Source organism: Antedon mediterranea, chromosome 6 (assembly GCF_964355755.1).
Source record: "Antedon mediterranea chromosome 6, ecAntMedi1.1, whole genome shotgun sequence".
Lineage (NCBI taxonomy): Eukaryota > Metazoa > Echinodermata > Crinoidea > Comatulida > Antedonidae > Antedon > Antedon mediterranea.
Genome location: NC_092675.1, coordinates 11,496,089 through 11,523,052, shown reverse-complemented (window position 1 = coordinate 11,523,052; position 26,964 = coordinate 11,496,089). Strand labels below are relative to the sequence as shown.

Here is a 26,964-nt window from a genome sequence, read left to right as displayed (position 1 = left end):
ATTTCCAAGCCTAGGCCTAGCCTGGTCGGCGTGACTTCTTATGGGAGCGAGAATTCGCCACACTTCGGTACTTTCTGACTCGGGTACACTTTTTACCACCACAGCATTTTATGTGACGACGTCACGATCGCCGTGTTCATTTTTTTAGTTCTGTTTAAACATGCGCAGAGCGTGCCTCGATGACGTTTTAATGACACACAGTTAATGTGATTGGTTCGTGGCCGGTCGTCGTCGACGTGATGATGAGCGAATAAAAGGGGAAGTCCCTATTCTTCGACGTAGAAAATGAACTTCGAGAAGAAAATGTAAACAGAAACATGTGGACGAATACTTCCGTAAACGAGGCTGTTCTGTTATTTAAAAAGGGGAATTTTAAATTTAACAAAGTAATTACCTCAATAGTATAATGTTAACATGTTTAATTTTATTTCCCTTTCGATTATTCTAACCGAAAGTTGCGCTTTAAATTGAATAGCTAAGAAACAACGTATACTACAACGGCAACCCTGGCCAAAGCGCGTTTCGGCCGCCTACATAGAATGGGTTACGGCCGCTGCATAGCAAATTCAAAGCTTCTTAAATTTCTGTGGTACATTTCTTCCTAACGTACTTGTTTTATATAATAGATTGATAAATATTCCACTTACTAAATAATTTAATAAATCGGTAAAATTGACGTTTCGAAGCAAATATTCCATGATGAGAGGCGACATTTTTCGACATGCCTCGTGTGCGGCGAATACTAGTTCAGAAAATGGAACAGTCCACTGCGGGGGTTATCCAATCATTAATTAACGCGCTAATACCTAATGCCTGGGCGACGGTAATTTAGTAATAAGCGGAGAACTGAATCCCGTAAGGAAAATGGTAAACACTGATATTTATGGTAGGGATTATTTTTTTCAGTGGTTGGTCTTGTTGGCTTCTTCGCACCAGGTCCACGCAAAGTCAAATAAAACGATGTGGTTTATCAAACAGAAATATAAATTAGCTTTAATTCAATACTAAATTAGCCAGATTTTGATAATGAGAAAGACTAAAAAATTGTTATCGTTAAAATTGACATATGAGGCGGATGTACATAATAATAATAACCGGTTTACATAACAAACTGATAACATGCAACAAAAATTACTCCACCACCTATTATGGACCTCATGCGATCGGGTGCGAAAATGGGTAGGTGTTTTCCAAAGTTATTTTTAGCGCGCAGATTTCGGCTCGCCGGCTTTTGTACCTCATTTTTAACTTGCGTTTTCTATTAAAATATTTAATAAACATAGATTAAAAATATATAAAAATAATCCCTTAAACAAGATCTTTCCAGGCATATAATTTTTATTCTCATGGGTACATAAGAAATAGTATATTTTTAACTTCAAAGACACGTCACTTTTTGAAATTTCACGAACGTGTTAAAATCGCGGTAACGAAAATCAGCTTCATTGGGATAAATAATAATAATATAAATGTAAAAGAAGTAAAATAACAAACAAATACATGCATTATTTATTTAATAAACATTTTTGCGAATTTTTATGGTTTTTTAAATTTGGCTAAAGGATTTTCAATTTGGCTAATGCATTTGAAAACCTTTCGCCATTTTGGCGAACGAAAATTTGACCTTAGCGCGAGCGTAGTAGGGGATGTTAGTGAAACAGACACAGATTATCTAGAACAGTTTGTTGTAACTATGTACTGCAGAACATTTAATGGAAAGAAGGTAAATGATGATGCAAGACGATATCTTTTTACAACAAGGGGAAAGACTATTGAAAATATCCCCCAACATCTTGGGCATTAAGAGAACATGTGAAACGGTCTGTTCTACAGACCAGGAAGTGGTACTACTGTCTAGATGCCTTCAGGGTTGAACAGGACCCAGCGAACTGGGGATGGAGGAAGGACGGCAACAAATTTAGTCCAGTTTGGAGTTCATTGCCGGAACTTTCAGATGTCACAAAGGTTTTAATTCGCTGTGGACACACCGACTGTGATCTTGGACGCTGTAAATGCAGAAAGAGTGATTTACGATGTACAAAGCTGTGGTTGCCAGGGAAATTTGACCTACAATAAGTGTCCATGTTGTTAAATGCATGTAACTATAAACATAAACAAATAGTGTAAAGCCAGTACGGACGTTTGAGCTACATTCAAAATGTCCGCCATGCAATCAAAGACGTTATACCAATATGTTGACCTCAATATCATATTATACTTTGTACCTAAAATTATAATTGTAGGTACCGTACTGAAACATTTTAAATTCGCCATTTTTTAAAATGGCCGCCATGCAATCAAAATGTTAGTTAAATACCAATATGTTTGGTGACCCATTACCATATAATTTGCACCTAAAAATCAGAACTCTGTGTACCTTTTTAGCAAAAAAAATAAAAAAATTTGGGGTCTGCCATTTTGAAATCCAAAATGGCCACCATGCAATCAAAATGTTAGTTATATCAATATGCTTGGTGACCCAATTTCCATATAATTTGCACCTAAAATCAGTAGTCTAGGTGCCTTTTTAGCAGAGATATACCTGAAAAGTGAAAATTTGAAGTCCGCCATTTTGAAATCCAACATGGCCGCCATGCAATCAAAATGTTAGTTATACTAATATGTTTGGTGACCCCATTACCATATAATTTGCACCTAAATTCAGAACTCTATGTGCCTTTTTAGCAGAGATATACCTGAAAAATGAAAATTTGAAGTCCGCCATTTTGGAATCCAACATGGCCGCCATGCAATCAAATGTTAGTTATGGTTATACCAATATGTTTGGTGACCCCACTACCATATAATTTGCACCTAAAATCTATACTAATTGAGATAATTGTGTAATTATTTTTGTGGTGTGTGATGGGCAAAGGGTTAGTTTACAGTTAGGTATAAACAAGAATATTTCTTACAAAAAACGCTGCTCGCTTATTGTTATTGCTAAGGTCAAGTCTGGGGGTCCCGCCTAGATACTTCAAGTATCCTATTACAAACAAAAACTTCAATGGACTGTTTTGATAATAATTCAATGATTATCTGACAGCGAATTATATCATGGGACTCATAAATACCAGAATGCTTTGGGATTTGTCGTTAGACTCTTTTCTCAGCCGTTTTTGGATTCAACAGGTGGTACCAATAAATTATAGTGGAGTTTCCATTTTAACAAAAATGTCAAAGTGTAGTACTATAAAGCTGCTTGATTTCATCTAATGAATGAGTCATCTCGTGTGACGTAGCGGGCTAGAGCAGCAGCGTGAAAAAAAGTAATTTGAATATTGATGACGTCATGTGACGTCATTACATGTATTTTGGATTTCGAGTTTTTTATCTATTCAATGATAAAAACTATATTTTCTATAAGAAATTCTTATGGAATACGTTTTTCCAACTGGATATTGATGAAGATACGTATAAAAAATAAAAATATATAAAAAAAATTAAATTATTTTTATTGTTTTATAAAAATTATGCACAAAGTTTTGGGGCAAAATCGAGAAAATAATGACACTATAGTACAAAAACTAACTATTGTTTCCGAATTTTTTTTTGTGTGTGTTGTGATAAACACGATGTTGCCCTATTGGGGCTTTCCAAGATAGAAATACTATTATATACTATACTATATACAATTAACTATAGAGGGCGCATTATTTTCAAGACGATAATACAACTATAGAGGGCCGTTTTTTTTGCTGGGAAATTTTTTTAATGACTTGCAAAATTATTCAAGTTCATCGAAAGAATATAGAGGGTGCCATATATTATAGGCAAATACGATTAAATAATTGTTTTGCCCATACCTGGTATTACCGGGTATACTAGTCCGGTGGCAGGAGGGGGGATATCACCACCCGAAAGGGGAACAAATTGCCATCCAACTTTTCTAGACCAGAATTTTCCGTAGATTACGAATATGGAAGGTAATCGATCAGGATAGGAAGCGTTTTCGAGATATAAGGGGTCAAAGTTCAAAATTGACCAATATAAAAACATGCTATATCTCTGGAAATTCTGGACCTAGTGAGATAATTTTGGTGTCAAATTGTTCACAATGTATATGTTTATATTAGTTCTAACAGAACTTTCTTTGTAAAATTGACCGGAAACCCCATTTTTAGCAATTTTGACCTTTGACCTCTTTTTGCTATATCTAAGTAACGGTAGGTCGGAAAGAATTAAAAATAGGAGCAAATTGTTGCTAAGATATACATTTATATTCAGTGTAACAGATGATATTGCTTGAAAATGACCGGAAGTGTGGTTATTAACCTTTGACATAATTGAATAAGGTTATAAAAACATAAATTAATAAATATTTATCGTAAGGAGCCAATTTTGGTATCAAATTGTTCACAATATATATGTTTATACTTGCCATAATGCAACATTTTTTTTCAAAAAGTGACTGAAACACTATTTTTCTGTAATTTTAACCTTTGACCTGTTTTTCTCATCTAAATAACGACATAGCATAGAGATTTCTAACGGCAAATTGTTTATAATAGATATTTTTATTCAATCTAATAGATTATACTGCTTGTAAAATACAAGTGTGATTATTGCTTTGAAATCCTGTACATAAGAGCCTAACGGGCGGATTTAATGCAAAGAGGTGTGGAAGGGGAATACTACTACTATACAGTACAATGTCTTTCAGAAACATTTCAATCAGGTATCCATGTATCTCCAATAAACGGAATGTACGGTTCATAGAGAATTCAGAAGTTACCCTTGGTTCATTTTGGCAAATCCATATGGGTTCCTTTTAAAAGGATTGAGGGTGCACAGACAGGGTTTTCCCATGGCTTAATATTGGAACCTACTATCCGATATATTTCTAACACAGTAACTTACTTATGTAGCCAAATGCATTGATCCGATAGGGTGAACATTTTAGTTTTATTCCATAGTTCATCTATGAACTATTTACCCCATATTAATTTATAATACAGGGCCTTGTGTAGCACACCACATAGAGATCCCAAAAGGGTCCTTAGAGGGTTCATTCGGGCAAATCCATATGGGTTATTTTAGAATCTTTTGTGTACAGGAAACACTTTCCTGTATGGGCCAAACTATCTGTGGCTATACAAAAATTGTGGTCTGTCTGTGTAGTGAGTTGTGGATTGAGTTTGGCCACCTGGATCTGCCTATGCCCTATCCTGTACGAATTGGTACTCTCTGGTTCTGATGAATAGTAGTTTATTTTCAAAAAAACGAATATTGTAGCCCTAATAAATGCAACTGTCAGCGTAACATTTTAACATCATAACATTTTAACCGTCATGATATTAATAATATTAATAATTTTATTATTTATTTTACAGTATTATATTAATACATTTAAAATAATGCGCACTAGAAAAAATATAAAAATACCATAACTTCACTGATCAAATAACGTGATTACATTTATGAACATCGATCTCATAGTTTGAATAACTTTGCATTATTTAGTATATCACTTGTTCAAATGTTGACCTTTGACCTATGTCAACTTGTGTAATGATAAATGTGCTCTTTTGATTGTGTATGATTGATAGATGTCTTAACAGAATGATAAAACATAACATTTTGTCTTAAATGTTAGTTTTTATTTGGGTTTATATGCAAGTTGTGTGATTGGTCAATATTGACATTTGACCTTTAATTGAAAAGTATTTGTTTTATAAGGCGACTGAATAGATACCTATAACCATACAAATGTATTAAAAGACCAAATTGAACTTCAATAAATTGGTTATAATACATATGTATATAATACATTGTTATAATTGGTCAATTTTGAACTTTGACCCCTTATCTCTTCCTATTCGCATCACAAATTCTGATTTGATTAAATACAGTATTATAATTATATTAATCAAAATTATAATGAAATAACATAACTTTACTAATCAAATAATTTGATTACTTGTAAAACCATCAATATCATAATTTGGACAACTTTGCATTTATTTGTTAACTAATACGTGTATTAAAATGTTGACCTTTGACCTTATGTCAACTGATGAAATTGACCTTATGTCAACTGATGAAATGATGTATTCGCTCTTTTACATTGCGTATGATTGATTAACAGGATGAGAAAACATCCAATTTTTATTAAATATAAGTTTTTATTTGGTTTTATAGGTACGTTCTATGATTGGTCAATATTGACATTTGACCCTTAATTACAAAGGATTTTTTTTTCATAAGGTGATTGAATAGACACTTATAATCATAAAAATGTAATAAAAGACCAAATTGTGCTTCAATAAATTTGTTATAATACATATACATAATACATTGTTGTAATTGGTCAATTTTGAACTTTGACCCCTTATATCTCGAAAACGCTTCCTATCCTGATCGATTACCTTCCATATTCGTAATCTACGGAAAATTCTGATCTAGAAAAGTTGGATGGCAATTTGTCCCCTTTCGGGTGGTGATTTCCCCCTCCTGCCACCAGACTATACGTATTTCAACGACGTTTGTTTATACCCGGTAGTACCGGGTATACGCAGTGAAAGGGTAAACATGCCTACTACCAAGAATTTTACAAAATTTGTACTGTATTTTTATCATTTCTTGATATTAATTGTGTTGTATTTGTTTTCATATCTAGGGGGAATTTATTTGATTATAAATGTTACCATATTACACCACAAAACATAAATGCCTCCTGAACAATAAAATCCCTGGAGCATTTATTTGAATAAATAAGTCAATTAATGATATATTTTCCCCTTGAAAAAATAATTTAATTTTTGTTGTTGAATATGCTATTTTGATGTTCCACAATAGTCATTCAAAAAAATATATTTATTTATAAAGCAAAATAAAATTGGCTGCTAGCCAATGGGTATTTGGGTGACCATTGCTTTGTCTGTTTTAAAAAGTGAAAACATTATTTTTTGGGTTTTTTTCTGTGGAAGTAATTAACTTTATAAAAACTTCAAAATCTGATTTTATTAATCTTCATTTTTCATGTTTTGGGGGACAATATATATTTAATGTATTGAATAATGCTACACTGATGTATGCATCTATCTGACATCTGACTAAGGCTCAATTATTTGTCTTTTCTTTTAAGGAACTGCAGATGACAATACTAGAATCAAGCAGAGAACAAACAAAAATGGTACATCGATTCTGTTCATTTTACTCCACTCTCACTGTAATCATATATCACACTTTTCAAAATAACAAAGAATAATACTTACTAGTCTTGAGGTTGGCAATAAAGACTTATCAAATGTTGATCCCCATGTGCTGTTCATTTGAGGATTATTCAAAAAGCTATGTGGCGATAGACTTGTTGTCCTACTCGAGGGCTTTCTGCCATCCTATCAATAAAACCAATCAATATTTCAATATATTTTATAGTTATTTATTTATTTATTACGGTATATATAAAATTACAAAAACAATAGCACATAGCTAATAATGTTTGTATTACAATAAAAAATATTAAAATGAAATCTATAAAAACTACAATAATAAATTCGGAATATACAATTACAAAATTTCACAATTATTCACTAAAATTTAAAATATTAAGAATCTTAAAATATATACAAAATTTTGGAAAATACAATTGCACTTTTATTTTTAAAAAATGAAAAATTTACATTATAATATACTAAAACCTATCTGCACTGTTCTTTATTTGATTATTATTATTATCTTTTAGTATAGGTGGCAACATTGCACAATTATTCACTAAAAAATTCACAACATTAAAAATCTACAAAAATATATTAAATTTCGGAAAATAAAAGTTTACAGTATATATTAATATTAAACGTTGTCTGCAATGCTGTTCATTTGATTATTTTAGGCAGTAATATTGCACAATCATTTATTATATATTTTTCTAATTTAATTTTTCACAGGAGGAATTTAATTTGTTTATAATATAGGGAATCGTTGAATTTTTATATCAGTTAGTTTTTATTTTTGGTAATGTAAATCTATTGGGGTTACGTAATCTAGATATATTAGGTCTTTCAGCAGGCAGCATATTACGATGTCTCTCTGACTTAAGGATACCTTCTCTAAATTTTAATGTTAATTTTTCTCTACATTCAGCAAGGCTGGTAATTTTAAGTTGAGTAAGGGCCGTATCATAGCTCTCATAGTCCTGGCCAAGTATAATTTTGCATGATCGCTTTTGCAACCTCTCAATTTCATTGGTCTGATGTTTTGTAATGCTAGAGTGCCAAACAACACATGCATACTCAGTCAGCGGCCGAATATAGAGTTGATAAATACTTAACATGTCACCAATAGGTGCACTATATCCTCTCAATGCATAAAGAAGAAACATTCTTCTACTTGCTCTAGAGATAATACTTTTGATTTGGATATCCCAACCTAAATTGTCTTGTAGCTCAAGACCTAATAATTTCATACTATGTACAGTATCAATTTTTTCACCACTTATAGTAAATTGGGGGTAGTTTATTTGGGATTTCATAAAATTTATATTAATAACATGGCACTTCGAAGGCTTGGGTAGCATGTCATTTTGTTTACACCAACAACTCAAGGAATCTAAATGGGATTGAAGTTCTGATGATGTACTATTATTTTTTATATTAATTATTTCTCCCAGTGTTAGATCATCCACAAATTTCCAACGATTATCAGTGGTGTTACCCGCATCATTCACCATAACGGTAAATATGCTGGGTCCCAGTTTGGTACCCCGGGGGACCCCACACGTTATAGTTCTTAGTCCAGAACAATGTCCCTTAAATTTCACACACTGGGTGCGATTCATCAGAAAACTGCTAATCGTTGGAATTATCGACAGTCTAACACCAGATTCTATCATCTTTGAAATAGCAACATTATGGTTTATCCTATCAAACGCAGTTGTGAAATCAACTGTACATAATGTGGCGTAGGTCCCTGGCACATCAATATTGGATATAACCGTATTCAACATATCTACTAAGTAGTGTGTTGTACTAGTTCCTCTCACGTTACCATACTGTTTACAATCCAATACTGGTTCGAAATCCGTTTTTAACCATCCCGCTAGGAATGATTCAAATACTCTACCCAATATTTTAGTTAGTGAAATAGGTCGTAATTGGCCAACCATTGTCGGTTTTTTAACTTTAGGTACTGGTACAATTGATGCGGTCTTCCACACAGTTGGAAACACCCCTTCGTTTAGACAGGTATTAAAGATTAAAAACAGGGGTTGTGCTATTTCAAAAGAAAACAGCTTAATGAGTTTCACCGGAATATCATCTGGGTGGCCAGATTTATTGGAGTTTTATAACCAGGTTATAACCAGGTTATAATGTACATGCTTCTTAAAAAGTTTCTAAAAGTTAGATAAGATAGATTCTCAGTGCTTTGGTTGCCACTCTACAGTAACTCAGGTTTTAGCATGGGCTGTGGTCACAGTTGTAAACAGCAACATATCACTAAACTTATAATAGTTTACACCAGTGTAGTGATTCCTAGAGTGTTCTGTAGTTAATCACATGTAAATTGAAAGTAGCTTTACCTAACAGAAAAGTGATATCTAATGGTGATAATTAATGCATTCTAATGCACATAATAAACATTTATTTTGAACATTGATTATTTGGCGAAATCAACTTGTTGTGCGTGCAATCTATAACTGCGCGTCAAAGTTTGGGGCACTGCCTTTTTAATGGTCTAGCTTCTGTCCATGATTTACGATGGATAAATTTAATAAAAGTAGGTATGTTATTGTTATATACAAATAATGAATGTTTTGAATTCGAAATTGAGAGAATATTTCATTCGATAAAAAATTGACTGCTCTACTATCAACTCGCCTCGGCCTCGTTTAAAAATAGAGCTGTCAATTTTTCAACTCATGAAATCTCACCATCCAAACCATTTGTATATTGTCCTTAAAAATAATGCAAAATATAGTAGTTGTTTTTAGCATAATAACATTTATTTTCATTATATATATTAAGACAATATGATATAAAAAGCACATTTACCTGCAGAGTATCGGAGAAGGCCTAGAATTGATGAAAGAGCAAGGCACCATGCAGAATAAATTGATATGGAAAAAGACAAGTGATTAAACAAGCAGTGACAAACGTATCTATAGTATTGTGAATATAATCAAGTTATTGCTATGTGATTCAAAAACACTCAACAAATTTTCTTACAGTTCTAATTCACCCTACTGTAATAACTAATTGAAATTCAGTTAAAATTCAGGGGCACATTGTGGTAAATGACACTATATTAGTAGTATGTATTTGAAACAAAATGTGTAGACAAATGGTTGTCAGAAATTATAATTAATGTCTCAGGTAAACTTGAGTCTGTGACATTTTGGCCCATTTCAGAATTTGCCTATCTTATATTGTAATGCACTGTAATGATGTAAATTTTATAAATAAATTTGCTTATCTCAGTTTCTGTGTTTTTGATCAATTTACACAAAGGAGCGGCAACAGTAAGCGGAAATCCACGTAGCTTGTATACCACATGGAGTCTGTAAATATCCAAAGCGGAAACCACCCATCCGCTCCACGTTGTGTGTAAATGGTTATATGGAATAAAAGATTATATATTTTTATTACCGTTACCGCTTGTCTGTGTAAATTGGCCCTAAGAATAAAGACTGATTTATAGATATTTTCACCTGATATTACTATCACATTCATTTAACCGTTTATTATTATTTTGCAATGTACTGTATTCACATTTTGTTAACATTTTCAAATCAAATGCTTTCACCAATGGCAAACATTCATCCAGGTACAGTTAGTATTAAGAAATGTCGCTGCTACTCTATACAAGTCCACAAATTTAGATCAAAAACCCTTAATTTAAGTTGTCGTTCTAATAGACAAATATGGAACAATATCATATAGATTTTCTAAGGTGATCATAACTGAGTGTGTGAAACAGTTTTTATGTTGTGCATGCCTATCTCAGAATTAAGCAAAATTTATAATGCTGGTACTGTATTCTATCAAAACATTGTCATTTTTTTTCTTCTGAAATTGACTTTTTTTATCCTAATACATGTTGTCTGGGTTACCCTGCAAAATATGATAAGCCAAGCAGAAAGTATAAGTTTGTATTTTTTGTCGGAACATGTATGAATGATTTTGAATGGTACATACACAGTTTTGATACAGGAGTGAATTCCTAGCAACTTCTTCCAAAATCATGGCAAAATCTTGAATACTGTACAATTTTATTTTAAATTACTTCACATACTCCAGTTCCCATGTATTTTCAAGTGCAAATCATGGGTAAAGTGTTAACATTGTGTTTTATTAATATTTGAAGCATGCTGTTGTTGTCAAATTTCTAAAATTCATCTTTGACCTCTGACCTCAATTTGAAAATGTTGACCCATTGAAAACAAAATGGTCATATCGTTGGAACGCTTAGGCCAAAACAAGTATGTACAGACACTTTAGTTACATTATATGCAAATATTGAGAAATGGGGCCAAGGGTAGCGACTAGCAAAACCGCTAGAGGGCAGCAGACATCTTTAGGGAATAGACAAGTGTGACCCTTAACCTGTTAAAAAGGGGTCAACTTGCGCATGAATTTACGAACTCTGATTGGCTATTCAGAAAAAACGAATGACTGTACGATCTTTTCCGGAAAATTCCGATGAAAAATTTGAAATTCCTTTGCCCACATGTCTTCGCGATGACATTTTATTTTGGGCTCGAAATGTTAGTAAAATCAGAAAAAATCGAAAACATGCCTAATATTTTGGGATTTTGCTTATATATTTTAGATATATTTATATTTTAACAGTGTACGCCTTTGGTTTTACATAAATATCACCTATATTGGATCACAAAAGGTTTTTAATCACCTGATGCTAGGTGAGTAAGCAATTCTAGGCCGCGAAGTGCCTGATGACGTCATCACACAGCCTGGCTGAGGTGGGGGTATTCCTCCGGGACATTCGCGCAGTCCGGGGAGAGGGTAAACATAAAATAAGTACTTTCTATCTTATTTTTGTGATTTTGACACAATTTCCAAACAAAATGTGGTACTATGCAAATATATATTTGTCACCATCAACTTTCTAATTAAAAATATGTTCATAAAATGTATTTATATGTGTTTTAGTAGTATTTTCACCCAGTGACTATTTGTGTACAAGGTCACAAACGCGGGGTGGGGATTCCTATGTAAACAAAGGATAGTGATGGTGCCAAATTTTTACACCTTATTTTATTCATAACTTTCGAAATACTCAATCAATTTTGTTGATTTAAAGTTTAAAATGCTTACGATTATATACTCTTTCAAACTGAACACTATTCAAATGCAGAAAGATAAATTGAAAAACATATGCCAGTCCCTACCAAGGGTCAAATGTCCTACTTCCGGTCATTTCTTCGTAAAATGTTTCATTAAAGCAAATATAAATATGTACATTCTGAACAAGTTTCTGGAAAAACCCTTTAGCCTTATCGGTTTTCGATATATGGGAACCTGTAATTTCACCCCTAATTTGCATATTTCATGTAACTTGTACTACTAATTTGCATATTTGCGAGGTGAGTGATACAGGTGTGATTTTGAGATTTAACAATCCTTTGTGTTGACTATTAGGAACCTATATCTGAGTCATGAGGGAAAACCAAAGTCACATTATGCAATGCAAACATTGAGTGTTAAATTAGAGCAAATATAATATACATTCTGAATAAATCAGTGAAAAAATCAACTCTCTCTGACTAGTAGTTTTTTAGATATGGTAACTCTGTAATTTCACCCTAATTTGCATATTTAAACTAATTTGCATGTCAACGGAATAAGTGACAGTGCTCAAATTTTGATCTCTTCGTCATATGTGGCCATTTAAAAAAGAAAATTCTCTGTTTGCAATTTGTTTCAATTTGGGCTGTTTTTTTAGATAGATTGCCTAGCCTATATGTATTGTGATTTAACAGAATTAAGATGGACACATCATGATGGAACACTGTTTGTATACTGTAGGATATTATACAAATGTGATTACAAAATGCAATGTGTAAGCAACCCGAAACAGCTCCTGTGCATTGAATGTTTGACATAGGAATGTACAAATGTGATTATTATGCAATATGTAAACCACTTTATTATATATCAAATTTAAATACAAAAGGTTGCATACCATAACTGTTGATAGCTTTCTAATGGCCCTTTCAAGTTTCTCAGATTTGACAGTATCTTGCGAGATAGTGACATTCTGTTTTGTCTGAAGAAGGATAGTCAGGCTTTCCTTGGCCTGTTCATTACTGTCACCCTGCCAGGCTTGCAGAGGTCGTGACTGGAGGCCTAAATCAAGTTGAGCAACTTAGAAGAAAAAAAAGCAATCATAAGAAATGCATTACTTGGTTATGAACATTAACTTTCATTTATGTAAATTTGTTCTATAATAATCATGCTTTTTTTTTTTTTTTTTTTTTTTTTTTTTATTCAGTATATTACACAGAGGCGCCTTACAAGATGGAACCATCTTAGCTTCAAGGCGCCTCAGATTAACAAATACAACATTTTAAAACAACTAACAGAAACATCAATTAAATCTTCCAGAATTAACAAGAAATTGTTGTACATAATAAAATAATAAAGCATTTTCACAATTCGAAAGAAGATCGGAACCAAAAATAAAAATTTCACTTAAAAATGTAAAATTAAATGTTAAAGAAAAATCCTTGGCTAAGATATCCTCAATAATTGAGTTAGTAGAATATCTCTTTGTGTATTATAATTAGGGCAGTAACATAAGAAATGAAGCGGATTCTCAACATTAAAGCCACAAGTACAATTTGGATTGTCCCGAAGTCCATGTAAGAATAAATGTGAATTGAGACAGCTGAAACCAAGTCGGATTCTAGTGTGAATTTGGTTAATCTTCTTATCACCTGTATCATAATAAGAACGTTTTTTTGTTTCAAACAAATTTGATTTCAGTAGCAATTTTTTAAACTCAACAAGAAATGAGGAATTTTTTATTTCATTATTTAACTCATTCCAATGTGTTATAATAGATGGGACAAAAGATAAACGATATGATGTGGTCTTACAAAATGGAATTATTATATTTCGGATGTTGCGCAAGTTATAAACTTCAATATTGTCAGAAAAATTAAATAAGGAGTAAAGATACACTGGTGTTAACTTATGAATAATTTTAAAAAACAGTATTAGGTTAAGAAATTGTCTACGTTTTTTCAATGATAACCAGCCTAATTCTTGTCTTAATGCATTATGACTTGTATGTTTCCACGCACCAGTACATATTCTACCTGCAGAAATCTGGATATTTTCTAGTTCATCACTTAATTTATCTGGAATATTACACCAAACAGGAGCTGCATATTCCATTAATGGTCTAACGTGTGATATGTAAATGTGACAGAGAGCCTGTCGAGGTAGAATATGTTTGACACGACGTAGCATATTTAAAGATAAAGACGCTTTGTTAATTACAGATTGGATATGGGAATCCCACTTGAGTTTTGCATTAAGCATTACACCAAGATGCCTATGATCATTTACAAATTGTAGATTTACATTATTGAAATTTAAACTAACATAGTTATCTAAATGTTTACGTGTAAACAGTATAGCTTTCGTTTTGTTAGCATTGAATGTTACTTTCCATTTTTTTGCCCAATTATAAATGACATTAAGATCACCATTTAATTTTTGTTCTGAAATATTACGATCTGTACAAATATCATATAACGAAGTATCATCTGCATATAAACTAATATTAGATTTGATATTATCAACCATATCATTTATGAATACAATAAATAAAAATGGACCCAAAACAGATCCTTGGGGTACTCCTGCTGTAATGGTCACCCAAGGACTGGTAGTTCCTTCAATAATAACACGTTGCTCACGTGAGTTTAAGTAACTTTGGAACCATTTTAGAAGAGTGCCATTAATTCCATATTGATTTAATTTGTATATAATCCCATTATGCCAAACTTTATCGAAGGCTTTGGAAATATCCAAAAATACCGAGATTACTTCTTTCCTTAAATCTAAAGCTCTATTAAATGTATCTATAAGATAAAGAAGTTGATACGTTGTCGAGTCACCTGGTGTAAAACCAGATTGGAATTGAGTAAGAAGTTTATTATCCACAAAGTATTTATATACTATATCAAAAACTGCACGCTCAAAAATTTTTGCAAAGTTGGAAAGTATGGATATAGGGCGGTAGTTCTCAATAAGGGATTTATTGCCTTTTTTATGCAGAGGAATGACATTTGATTTTTTCCATTCCACAGGAAAATATCCTTGGCTTATGCAGAAGTTATAAAGCTTTGTCAAATGGGGTGCAATAATTTCAGCAGATTCTTTTAGTATGATACTGTGAATTTCATCAGGTCCCATCGCCTTGTTTTTATCCAGCATAGTTAATAATTTCATGATCTCATCAACAGATAATTTGAGAGTTGAGAGTCTCGATGCAGTTCTATATGTGAAGTCCGAAGGAAAATCATCATGATTAGGAATAAACGATTGAGATTTAAAATAATTGTTAAACGCTTTAACTTTCTCACTATTTAAAGTTAGGACATCATCGTTTAATTTGATTGGAGGAACCTTATAATATTGTTTGGAATTACAAACTGAATTTATGGTAGACCACCAAGTTTTTGAATCACAGTTTTTATTCATTAATAAATCAAATTGTTTATCCAAAAAAGTTTGTTTAGCTTTTCTTATTGCTTTAACAACTTTTGCGCGAATTTTCTTAAAACGTTGCATATGCGAATTTGAGTTATTTCGAGTGGAATGGGCGCGATTTCTTTTGCGAATAAGAGTTCTAATATGAGCATTAATCCAAGGCTTGTCATTAGGACGCACAGTTATAATTTTAGATATAATATAGTTATCAACACAATTATTAAATAAGTCAATCCAATTATGACAAACATCTTCAACCTTTGAAGATGAATAAACTTCTTCCCAATTTACAGAATTAAGAGCATTACGATATAAATTAAAATCAGTTTTTTCAAAAAGATATATTTTACGATTGTATGGCTTGTCCGTGTGATACGAATATCAATATTTGCATATACTGGACTGTGATCACAATTTAAAAGTGGGCACAATGCACCAAAATCATTAATATATACATTTTGACTAGTAACTATATGGTCAATACAAGACCGTTGGTCTTTTATACAGCGTGTTGGCATATTGATGTGTTGAGTTAAACCGTTTTGTTGTAAAAATTCGTAAAATGATTTTCCAAATCTATTTGTGTTTCCATCATTGTACCAGTTGTTATTTTGAGCATTCATATCGCCCATCATTAAAGTTAAGCTGTGTCGAGACAAAACAAAGTTATTAGTACTGTTTTGAAAATAGTCAAGTAGATCCTGATCAGATTGAACATCACTTTGTGGTGGCCTATAACATACATAAGTCAAAATCGTCCAGTTTGAAACTTGTATTTCACACCTTATCACATCTGACAAGAGATCATTACAAATATGGGAATCAACTAAGTGTATAGAATTAGATATGTAAAGAGCACATCCGCCGCCATGGCGGTTTCTATCATTTCTAATAGGTTCTTGATAACCGTCTAGTAAAATGTCATGGTTCAAGATAGTTTGATCTAGCCATGTTTCTGTTAAAGCAATAATATCATAGTTATTTAAATTTGCTAGGTGTTGAATTTCAGCTAGTTTACCTGGAACGATTAGACTACGTATGTTAATATGGCAAACTGTAAACTGTTCCGGACCAGGATTTGGATGTATATCGCCGCACAATAAAAGCATGCACATTAGAATACTTAATTTGATAGCAACATTATTACGCCCCAATTTATGATAAATAAATTATCCATTATCAGTAAAAAAAATAAGTAAAGTACTCACTTTAAAAACGCTAGCACATATGAGAACACTTAGCCAAACGAACATAGTAAACATTGAAATAAAAACAAGAGAACACGTTTTTGCTATCTAAAATCAACAAATAATGGTCACATTCCGTCGGTAAGAAACGAACTGTTAATGACACCGCACAGTCTAAACGTTCTTAATGTTCAGCAATCAGTCGTTCAAAATCATTTTCATTCTTGATATGCTTGGGTTTTTCTTCACCTTTACACAGGGCCCATATCTTGCATCTGTTAGTCCAGGCACGTTGAACTCCATCATGGTGTCTTACCTTCCAAAAGAGATTGAAATTTGCTTTTGTTAAGTCTTCCGAGATATAAACCGGCATACCCTTCAGTTTGGATTTGGCTGCAAACACATTGTTACGGGTCCTGATTGAATTGAACCGAACAATGATTGTCGCGAATAACCTCCGCCACCAAATCATCAGTTGACTTTGTCGAGTCCTGTAAACCGTAGAATCTAAGGTTATTGCGACGTGAATATTGTTCTAAATAGTCCAATCTGGTTTCAATATTACTGATTTGCTCCTGCAGCTTATCAAATGCTTTGTTTAATGTCTCAGTAATAGAAGTAGTCAGCTCCTGAAGCAAGTCTTTCTTCAGCTTATCAACATCTAACTTCGGGGCCATGATTACACTTGCTTTTATACAGTACCACCACTGTTTTACATATCAGGTCACAATCACAGCTGGTAATTTCGGCCAAATTTACTAATTTGCATAAGTGACGCAGATGTTTGGAAACCTTATTGAAGGATTTTGATTTGCATATGGCTAGCACAGTAATAGTTAACCTTGCAGTGCTTTCAACGGCGAGCCAATGGCAATAGATGCGGTATCATGGGGGTAAAATACTCACTGCTTATTTACACCGACAGAGCATTGACCATCATCTTTAAAAGTTTACATGATAAGTCCTAGATGCTATTTACGATGATAATGATACAATCGGGAAAAAACAAAGATAAATGTCTCTTTGAAAGGTGAAAATCGAGAGCAAAAAAGTTGTACGTGCTCACTCACCCAATGTCTCTGTTAATCATGCTTATGTCTATAAATTGAGATACAATTTATTAAAATAAGTATACCTTCATGAAATCCACAAGAATGTTCTGTGACCTTTATCTCACATAACGTTTGGTTAAATAAAGTTTGTTCTGGTAATAACTATATCTAGAATAAATGAGTGACACTTTAAACATAAAGTTTGCTGTGACGCTATCAATGTATTTATAGACACAATAGTTCAAAGTAAACAAATCTTACTTTTGGCATCATAGCAGTAGATTTTAACAGAATGACTTTCTCCATAGGCACATACAGCCAGGATGTGATCATAGGGATGGTAATCAACATCACACACTGGATGATGGTAGCCTAGTGTACTATAAGATGCAACTTGATCACCTTTTGACAAAAAACAAAATAATTGTTTGCCTTTCAAACTATAAAAATACACATTACACAATGCTAACTATTGCTAGAGGATATCATCCAACTGATTTGATTTTTTATCAAAAAAGCAATTTTGAAATTGAATGTCACCACCAACAGTTAATTTTGCTAGATAGAGTGCAAAATACTTTGATACTCGACACCAAAGTGATGTCACACCCAGAACAATTTATGTTACATCTGAGATAGAAAAGGTACTGTAGCTATTCTATAAAAATTTCTATTCATTATACTTTCAATCTCAGAATTAAACATATATAGATACCTGTATCTGTGTTCCATACGTAAGCTTGACAATCCTCGCTTCCTGATATGACAAACGTTCCACACTCTGTCAGCGTGCTACGAACATGCTCCCGGAAGTTTAAGGCACCAACATATCGTTGTATAATTGAATTACTAAAAGGAAAAGGGACGCAAGCTATATAAATTATTAAGAGTGAAAATACCATCCAAGTTACTGTCAAAATGTTTACAATTATGCTTTATCTTTGACCTATTTACCAGATCCATCTCTAATTGTTATTATATTATTCCTCGACCTTCTTTAGAGATTTTTAAACAATGTTTCAGTTATAAAGCGCCTATGTATTTTAATATGATTCCTAAAATCATTCGACAATCTGAAAATGTTATTTCCTTTAAACGTGAACTTAAACAATTTATTTCCAGTTAATATTGTTCGTACTATGTATATATATATATAAAAGCACAACTTCAAAATTAGCCAAAGATGAATATGAAACCGCCGCAAAACTAAAATTGGAAAGCAGAATCGAACGTTGAGCCGAGAAGGAAGCTTTTATAACACTAAAAGACCACAAACCCAACTTCGAGAACAACCCGACATGTAGATTGATCAACCCATCGAAATCAGAAATTGGCATCGTAAGTAAACAAATTCTTGAAAGAATAAATAAGAAAATAATAGCGTCTACAGGATTAAATCAATGGAAGAACACTAATTCTGTTATCGAATGGTATAAGAACATTCAAAACAAGGAGAAGCACTCGTTTATTTGCTTCGACATAGTTGATTTCTACCCGTCAATAACCATCGACCTACTTAAAAAAGCCCTTGAATTCGCCTCCGAGTTTGAAGCAATCTCCGATGAAGAAACAAATATTATTATCCAAGCAAAAAAGTCACTCCTTTTCCATGATAACGCTACATGGTGCAAAAAAGGAACTGAAAACCAACCTGTGTTTGACGTCACAATGGGAAGCTTTGACGGTGCTGAAACCTGTGAAATCGTAGGTACATATCTTTTGTCGCAACTGTCTAACAAATATGGCAACCAAATTGGTCTATACCGCGACGATGGCCTAGCTGCGTTTCGCGAATCAGCCAAAACGATTGAGCTAATCAAGAAAGATATTTGTAAGGTTTTCCAGGAGAACAACCTCAAGCTAACAATTGATGCTAACAAGAAAATAGTCAATTATTTGGATGTAACGTTCGACCTAATGACAGGGATCTTACGACCTTTCACTAAGCCTAATAACAAACCAACCTACGTGCACCATGACAGCAACCATCCTCCATCTATCATCCGCAACATCCCACTTGCTATAAATAGACGCCTTTCTGACATCTCATCAGACAAAGATACATTTCACGCATCTGCACCCATATACCAGGAAGCCCTCAAAGAAAGCGGATACAATCATCAACTTGAGTTCAATGCTGAACAGCAGAAGCCCAAAAATTCACGTACCAGAAACATAATTTGGTTTAACCCACCATTCAGCAAAAACGTAGCAACCAACATCGGCCACAAGTTTTTAGCTATAGTAGAAGATTGTTTTCCTGCCGGCAAGAAACTCAGAAAAATATTTAACAGAAATACCTTGAAACTAAGCTACAGTTGCATGCCCAGCGTAGACAAAGTAATTAACGCACACAACAAATATGTGATAGCCAAAGAAAAGTCTACGAAAACCAACGCGAAAACAAGCGGATGTAACTGCCGCAATCCCAATGAATGCCCGCTCCCAGGTAACTGCCTAACAAAAGGCGTAGTTTACCAAGCTACAGTAAAGAGAGAAGATTCATCAAAAGAAGAAACATATGTCGGACTAACTGAAAACCAGTTTAAAACCAGATACAGAAACCATACGTCTTCATTCCGGAACGAAAAACTAAGAAACGCAACGGAACTCAGTAAATATATATGGACACTTAAAGACTCTAAAACAAACTACTCAATTAAATGGAAAATTATAAAGAAATGCAAACCTTACTCAAATATTAACAAAAGATGTAATTTATGTATACAGTCAACTCTCCCAATACCGGACTCTCCCAAAACCGGAATTCACGAAAAACCGGACTTTTTTGGAGGGCCCAATTTGTCCCTATTCTAAATGTACTGTAATTTATTATGAACACCGGAATACCCAATTCCGGAATCCGGACAAATTATGAAGTACAAAACACGAAAATTAGCGTCTGAAAACCGGACTGACGGTTAAAAAACTCCAAATATTTACGAAAACAACGTAACATCGTCGTCGCTGACTCGGATTCACTACATTCACAATGTACAAAAGCTTTTAACCATACCCTCACCATGCATGAAGTGCGCGACGTTTCGCGGTACGATCAAATAATGTTGCCATGGAGCACTACACTGTGATTGACAGGTCAGTTCATTGTTAACCCACGAGGCGGCAATTGCTTTGTTGCGTATCGAACTGCGGTGGGCTTTTTCACATCGAAGCGCTATGTCTCTATTGTTTTTAGCAGGGAGTTGTTAACAACTCCCTGTTTTTTAGCATATGAATTGTTTTTTAATAAAGTTAAATTTACATTCCTGTGTCTTTGTTTTGTTTAAATTATTGTTAAATTCACAATTGCAATAGGACTTTAAATGTTTCACTAAAAACGGGACTAAAAATGTGCATCATTATAAAATTTGGAAATCATTATGGCAAAACATAAACGGAATGAACTTGACTTAACTAGTGTTAATAAACTTTGAAATGTTACCAATTAATTATTGTGTCACTATTGCTTGGCTCGTTTACCTAATCAATTTTCATCATTGCTATCAAATTACGTCAAAATAAAGGAGCTTAAAAAACATGTGGTCTAGGTGTGGGCGTTTTTATTTGATTATGACACCTCTGCACATGCGCATCAATCAAAGCCCTTCACCCATGCTGCTGCTGCTAGCTAGCTCACGAAAAACAATAAACAGACCGAAATTATGTTCACCGTACGTACGTACGTAGGCCTTTTTGCCGTTAAAAACACATTGAGAAACAATAATTTACTTTTGTAACATGTTTTATTGGTACAGTAAATAATGTAACTTTTAAAAAAGGTAAATTGAATTACTGTAGCTTAATATTAATAAAGTAGGCCTAGGCCTATCAGTATTTATTTAATTAAAACTAGATTGACACAATCATAGCCTAGCCTAGGCCTTCCCTACGCTAGGAGACCGTACCGGGCAGCATTCGGTGACAACGTGATGACTTTAAAAATATATTTTCAGGAAACCGGACTTTCGAAAAACCGGAAAATATATGCCCGCCCAAGGGTGTCCGGTATTGGGAGAGTTGACTGTATATGAAAAGTATATTATTATATGTCAACCAGAGCTATGCTCACTGAACCGTAAGAACGAGTTAGTCTCTACTTGTAGACATAGGAAAAAATTCTTACTAAATTGCAGATCCAAATAGTTTATCTAAAACAATAGGCTATTGTATACGACTTCCTGATGACTCACTTCTATTAAGCACTATGAGACAACTGTGTCACTTATGTTTTATATTTTATTTAAAGTCGCTATCCAATCGAGTTCGAACAATACCATGAAAGCCCCAGTGGTCTAATGGTTAGGACATCTGCATATCAAGGAGGCGGTCCGAGTTCGAGTCTCGGTTGGGGCGACTTTTTCTCATTCTCACAGATTTTCCTCATCTTTATCGTTTCAAATTAATTAATTAAATTTCAGTATATCACCGGGCGGTTTAGAATTAATGTTCTTTGCCTGATTTGTTTATATATATATATATATATATATTTTTATCTGTCAACGATTTTAACTTTTATATGAATTTTATATAATCATTGTAAATTGTTAAGCCTTTAATATATTTTATGTCATTTGAATATTTAATATTTTATGTGTTGTACTGTATGTTTGTTTTATCGAGGGCCCTGAATGATCAGTTCTATTAGGAACTGGATAGGCTACCTTCAGTAAATATGGTAATAAATAAATAAATAAATAAATCTGCCCATGAAGTTTAAATTAATTCTGTGAGTGCGCCCTATTAATGTGATGTTCATTAATTAAATACATCATTTTTTAAAGCTAATAGTCAGTTATTGCAGTTTAATCGGTGGTGCAGATTTTGTGGTACAAGAGAGACTCCACTACCTCAGCTGAAGGTAGTGATCTGATTTGATATGTAATTTAGACTAAAAAATAAAAGTAACCCACTTTTTTAGTTTTTCGTAGTTTCACGAAAGTTGAGATATTCGCGATTTTGTGCAAGACATCACACTACGAAAGTATCGCTCGTTGAGATCAACAAAAAAAGTGAATGTTAGTTAGACGGCATCGAAAGGCCTTTAAAAACAAGTTATCACTTATCTAAAAATGTATTACATTTTATAAATCTTACGTCACAATTTCGCCAAAATCCACATAGTAAAGCCTAGTCAACCAGGCCTAAAGTTGGTTCGGAATTGTTTTGCTACTAGGCCTAGCCTAGTACACATTAGAATACAGTAGTACTGATGATATTTATACCATTTCCAAACAGGTCTATTGTGTGAAACTCGGTCACTTAGTGAAACACCGAAACAATTAGGGTATACATACAATAATAAATAATAAAATTGAAGACTTCATATTCAAAATGACACCATTATTTTTTATTCAGATAACAAATAAACATGCCAATCCACAAAAACCTTTTTAATGCTTCGCCGGTCTAGCTAGCGCGGCCGATACACGCTACTGTGATACGCTGGGTATGTTGATGTTTCGACAGGTAGTGTTTTGACAGTTGATCGTTCGTAACCAGATTAGTTACTTTCAAAGTAAAATATTTCGTTACAAAACGCGAAACACAGAGATCTCCGTGTTTGGCAGTCAAGCGTTGTATTTCCAAACACGAAGATCTCCGTGTTTGGCAGTCAAAGTGTTAAAATAAATGTTATTATATTTTGACATTGCCTGATTCAATGATACTGCTAAGGGCCCATAAATTTATCTGTGTTAAACCATGGAAGTATATACCTCCAATCCATGGTTAAACAAAACAATTTGGAATGTTCCATTCATCGCAAATCAATACATTTGTATAAACGTAATCTATCAAAATAGTATTTTTTAAAGAAAATCGGCCTGTTTTCAACATTATGATGCTGTACTCAAGCTGTTCAACCAGTTTTCAGCCATTAAAAACAATTATCGTAGGAGGAGATAGGAAAAAAGCATCCTTGTATTATTGTGTGCCGGTATTTTGATGGACACCCCTATTTGGGGCAAATCGTTGAACCCAAATTCGTTTTAATTGTCAATAACTAATTATCAAACTCAATTTAATTAGTAAACAGGGTTACAATTACATCAGGTGGTTAAAATCAGTCTGAAAGTACGAACCAACTTTATATACCATAGAGTAAACATTCTAGAAATAACGCGTGATTTACAGAATTTTGCCCTTACGTAAATTTATATATACTACCATCTAGTTCGTGCCCACAGATGGTTCTCCAATACATAGTAATTTCAGCGTACAAAAAATGGCGATTTCAAATGTACGTACGGCGGGACTATAAAACATTGTCGTTTACAGAAACAAATAAATAGACACAATGATTTATGTAGTCAACCAAAATTAGCACCTAAGAAACTTGTCACAAAATGAGTCCACATTTTTTATTTGGACTCATTTAAACGAACCCAATTTGTGTTTCGTATCTAACATTAGAGTTTAGGGTTGGGGATGAGGATAGGTACAAAGAGGAACAATTTTTAAATATATTCTTTATATTAAATTATTCTTTATATTTCTTTATTATCCACTCAGAAACGAAATATTTTTTTTATAGGCCTATAAATAATATACCACTAAATAGAGTAAAACATTTCCGATTAAATACTTTGTTAAAACTGGGGATTGAAATAGTAAAGTACATTTAAAGACCACTACTACGTTTATATTTTTTGAAATTATTAATTAATACAAACGTTGAAAAGCAACTGTCAGTAATAAAGTTTTATATTTTTATGTGTTTATAATCTAAAAGTAGGGGCTACCCACACTCACAGTAATACAGTTAATTAGTATATTTGTTTATATTATATCTAACAGTACCAACACACTTTCGATTCAAATGGCGATCAAAAGTGGTTAATACCTATTTGCAGTATTGTGTAGCATTGCAATACTATTTATGTTTATTCTCCAAGGGTCCATAAATTTACCTACTTGTGTTAAACCATGGAGGAATGCAAGTATGGTTAAACCAAATAATTTGGAATGTTCCATTCATCGCAAATCAATACATTTGTCATTTGTATAAACGTATATTAAATCTATCAAAATAGTATTTTTAAAAGAAAATCGGCCTGTCTTCAACATTATGATGCTGTATTCGAGCTGTTCAACCGGTTTTCAGCCATTAAAAACAATTATCGTAGGAGGAGATAGGAAAATGCGAAGCATCATTGTATTATTGTATGCGGGTATTTTTCACGATGGACATGCATTAGACAGTGTATACCACGATCGGAAAACACCACTATTTGGGGCAAATCGTTGAACCTAAATTCGTTTTAATTGTCAATAACTAATTATCTAACTCAATTTAATTAGTAAACAGGGTTGCATCAGGTGGTTAAAATCAGTACCGAAAGTACGAACCAACTTTATATACCATCGAGTAAACATTCTAGAAGTAACGCGCGATTTACCAAATTTTGCCCTTACGTAAATTTATATATAGATATAGAAGACAAATGTTATGTGTTATTAACTATAATCAAGGCAATCTAACAACAGGATGCTGATGTAGGGGAGGATGATGTGGGTGGGATTGTTCAAACACAACGGAACTCCTGAAAAAAGACAATTCTTTTCCTGGAAAATTAAGAATTATGTAAGGCAACAAAGAAGCTTACACTAGCATTTTCTATATGAAAAAAACTTACATTCTCAAGTCTAACATACGAATAATGTTATCTCTGCAGTGCACAAGTAGCCTCTTCCCACCAGGATGTATGCATACATTGTTAATAGCTACACCAACCAATTCCTGTTCTTGGATAATGGAGTCTATTTGCCATTCATCACTTGACACTAAAATATAAAATAATAATATCTATATATTAATGCTACTAAATTGAACGATAACCACTGAACAATACATGCTCACATTTGGCACACTGATATTTATTGATGGGCCGCGCATTATAAGCTATGTCTCTTTCCTGAATTTTAAGGAAAAACCATAAAAAAGGCAAAAAATAGCAGTATTTTGACCTCTCTGCGATCATGTTACGTGACTGTATAACTATGCAACCTCCTCTGTTGTGTACCACCATGGCCGGATCTACAAATACCATGCCGGGCCGCCAAATAAAACAGTGAGTGATTGCGTCGTTGAAGTTTTAATTAATAACACCTATTCTTTGAACAGAATGATTTTTGTAAATCATAGTTTGGCCCAGTGAGTAAAACGCCTTGGCCATTGATATTAATGCTTAGTACGTCGAGTTCGAATCTGTGACATGTGTATTGAGTATCACCGCTTAAAGCTAAAAATCAAAACCAGACATCTCAAATACATTATGCATGGGATGGCTTAAATCTAGCAATATACAATGCGTTTTCTTAGTTAAACGCTTCCCGAAAATGAATTCAATAGTGCTCTGTTCTATTCCAATAAGATGTGGTGCATACTTAATAACACGTTGTAGATCAGACTTATCTTTATTTGTGGCCCCAGTGAACCACAAAATAATACTTAAGGTGAGTACACTTTCAATGACGGACTTATAGAAAACTGTCATAATGAAAGGGTCCACTCCGAAGGATTTAAGTTTACGTAAAAAGTAAAGGCGTTGTTAGGCCTTTTTAGTACACTTGGTAATATGGTTGTGCCATTTTAGATCGCTAGTGATCACCACACCTTAAAATAATCCACAATTTCAACTTGAGAGTTATTTATATACAGCGGAAATTTATTTGACTTATATTTTCTAAAGTCGACAACAATTCTCTTGGTTTTATTAACAGAATATTAGGTTGTTCTCAGCACACGTATTGTGTTATCGATCTGAGTTTTGGAATGCCGAGCTGAAGTCAATAAACAACATATCGCTTCTCACGATCCAGGTGTTCTAGTACCTTATGCAACATGCATGTGACCGCATCTTCAGTAGACCTGTTTGAACAGTACGCAAACTGATGCTGGTCGAAACCAATGGGGAGTAACTTTTTCAGATGATTTAGAACCAAACGCTTGAAGCATTTGATACAGAGTATAAGTATATATATTGAATCAAATTATACTATTAATATAATCATGAATTTTGAAATTTTTTTTTATCTTTACAC

At 33.3% G+C, this 26,964-nt stretch overlaps 1 protein-coding gene across 6 annotated transcripts in view; it reads right to left on the bottom strand.

Moving 5' to 3' along the window:
* The window catches only part of LOC140052631 (jouberin-like), a 159,661-nt gene that overhangs the window by 41,589 nt on the left and 91,108 nt on the right, over window positions 1-26,964 (bottom strand). For 5 of the 6 annotated variants that reach the window (XM_072098291.1, XM_072098297.1, XM_072098293.1 and 2 more), the window contains 6 exons: window positions 25,557-25,704; window positions 18,638-18,771; window positions 18,184-18,324; window positions 13,144-13,325; window positions 9,993-10,013; window positions 7,218-7,340 (listed from right to left, as the gene is read on the bottom strand). In XM_072098291.1, the coding sequence (XP_071954392.1) occupies window positions 7,218-7,340; window positions 9,993-10,013; window positions 13,144-13,325; window positions 18,184-18,324; window positions 18,638-18,771; window positions 25,557-25,704 (749 nt within the window). The remainder of the gene's footprint in view (window positions 1-7,217; window positions 7,341-9,992; window positions 10,014-13,143; window positions 13,326-18,183; window positions 18,325-18,637; window positions 18,772-25,556; window positions 25,705-26,964) is intronic. The other variant, XM_072098294.1, reaches the window with a different exon arrangement.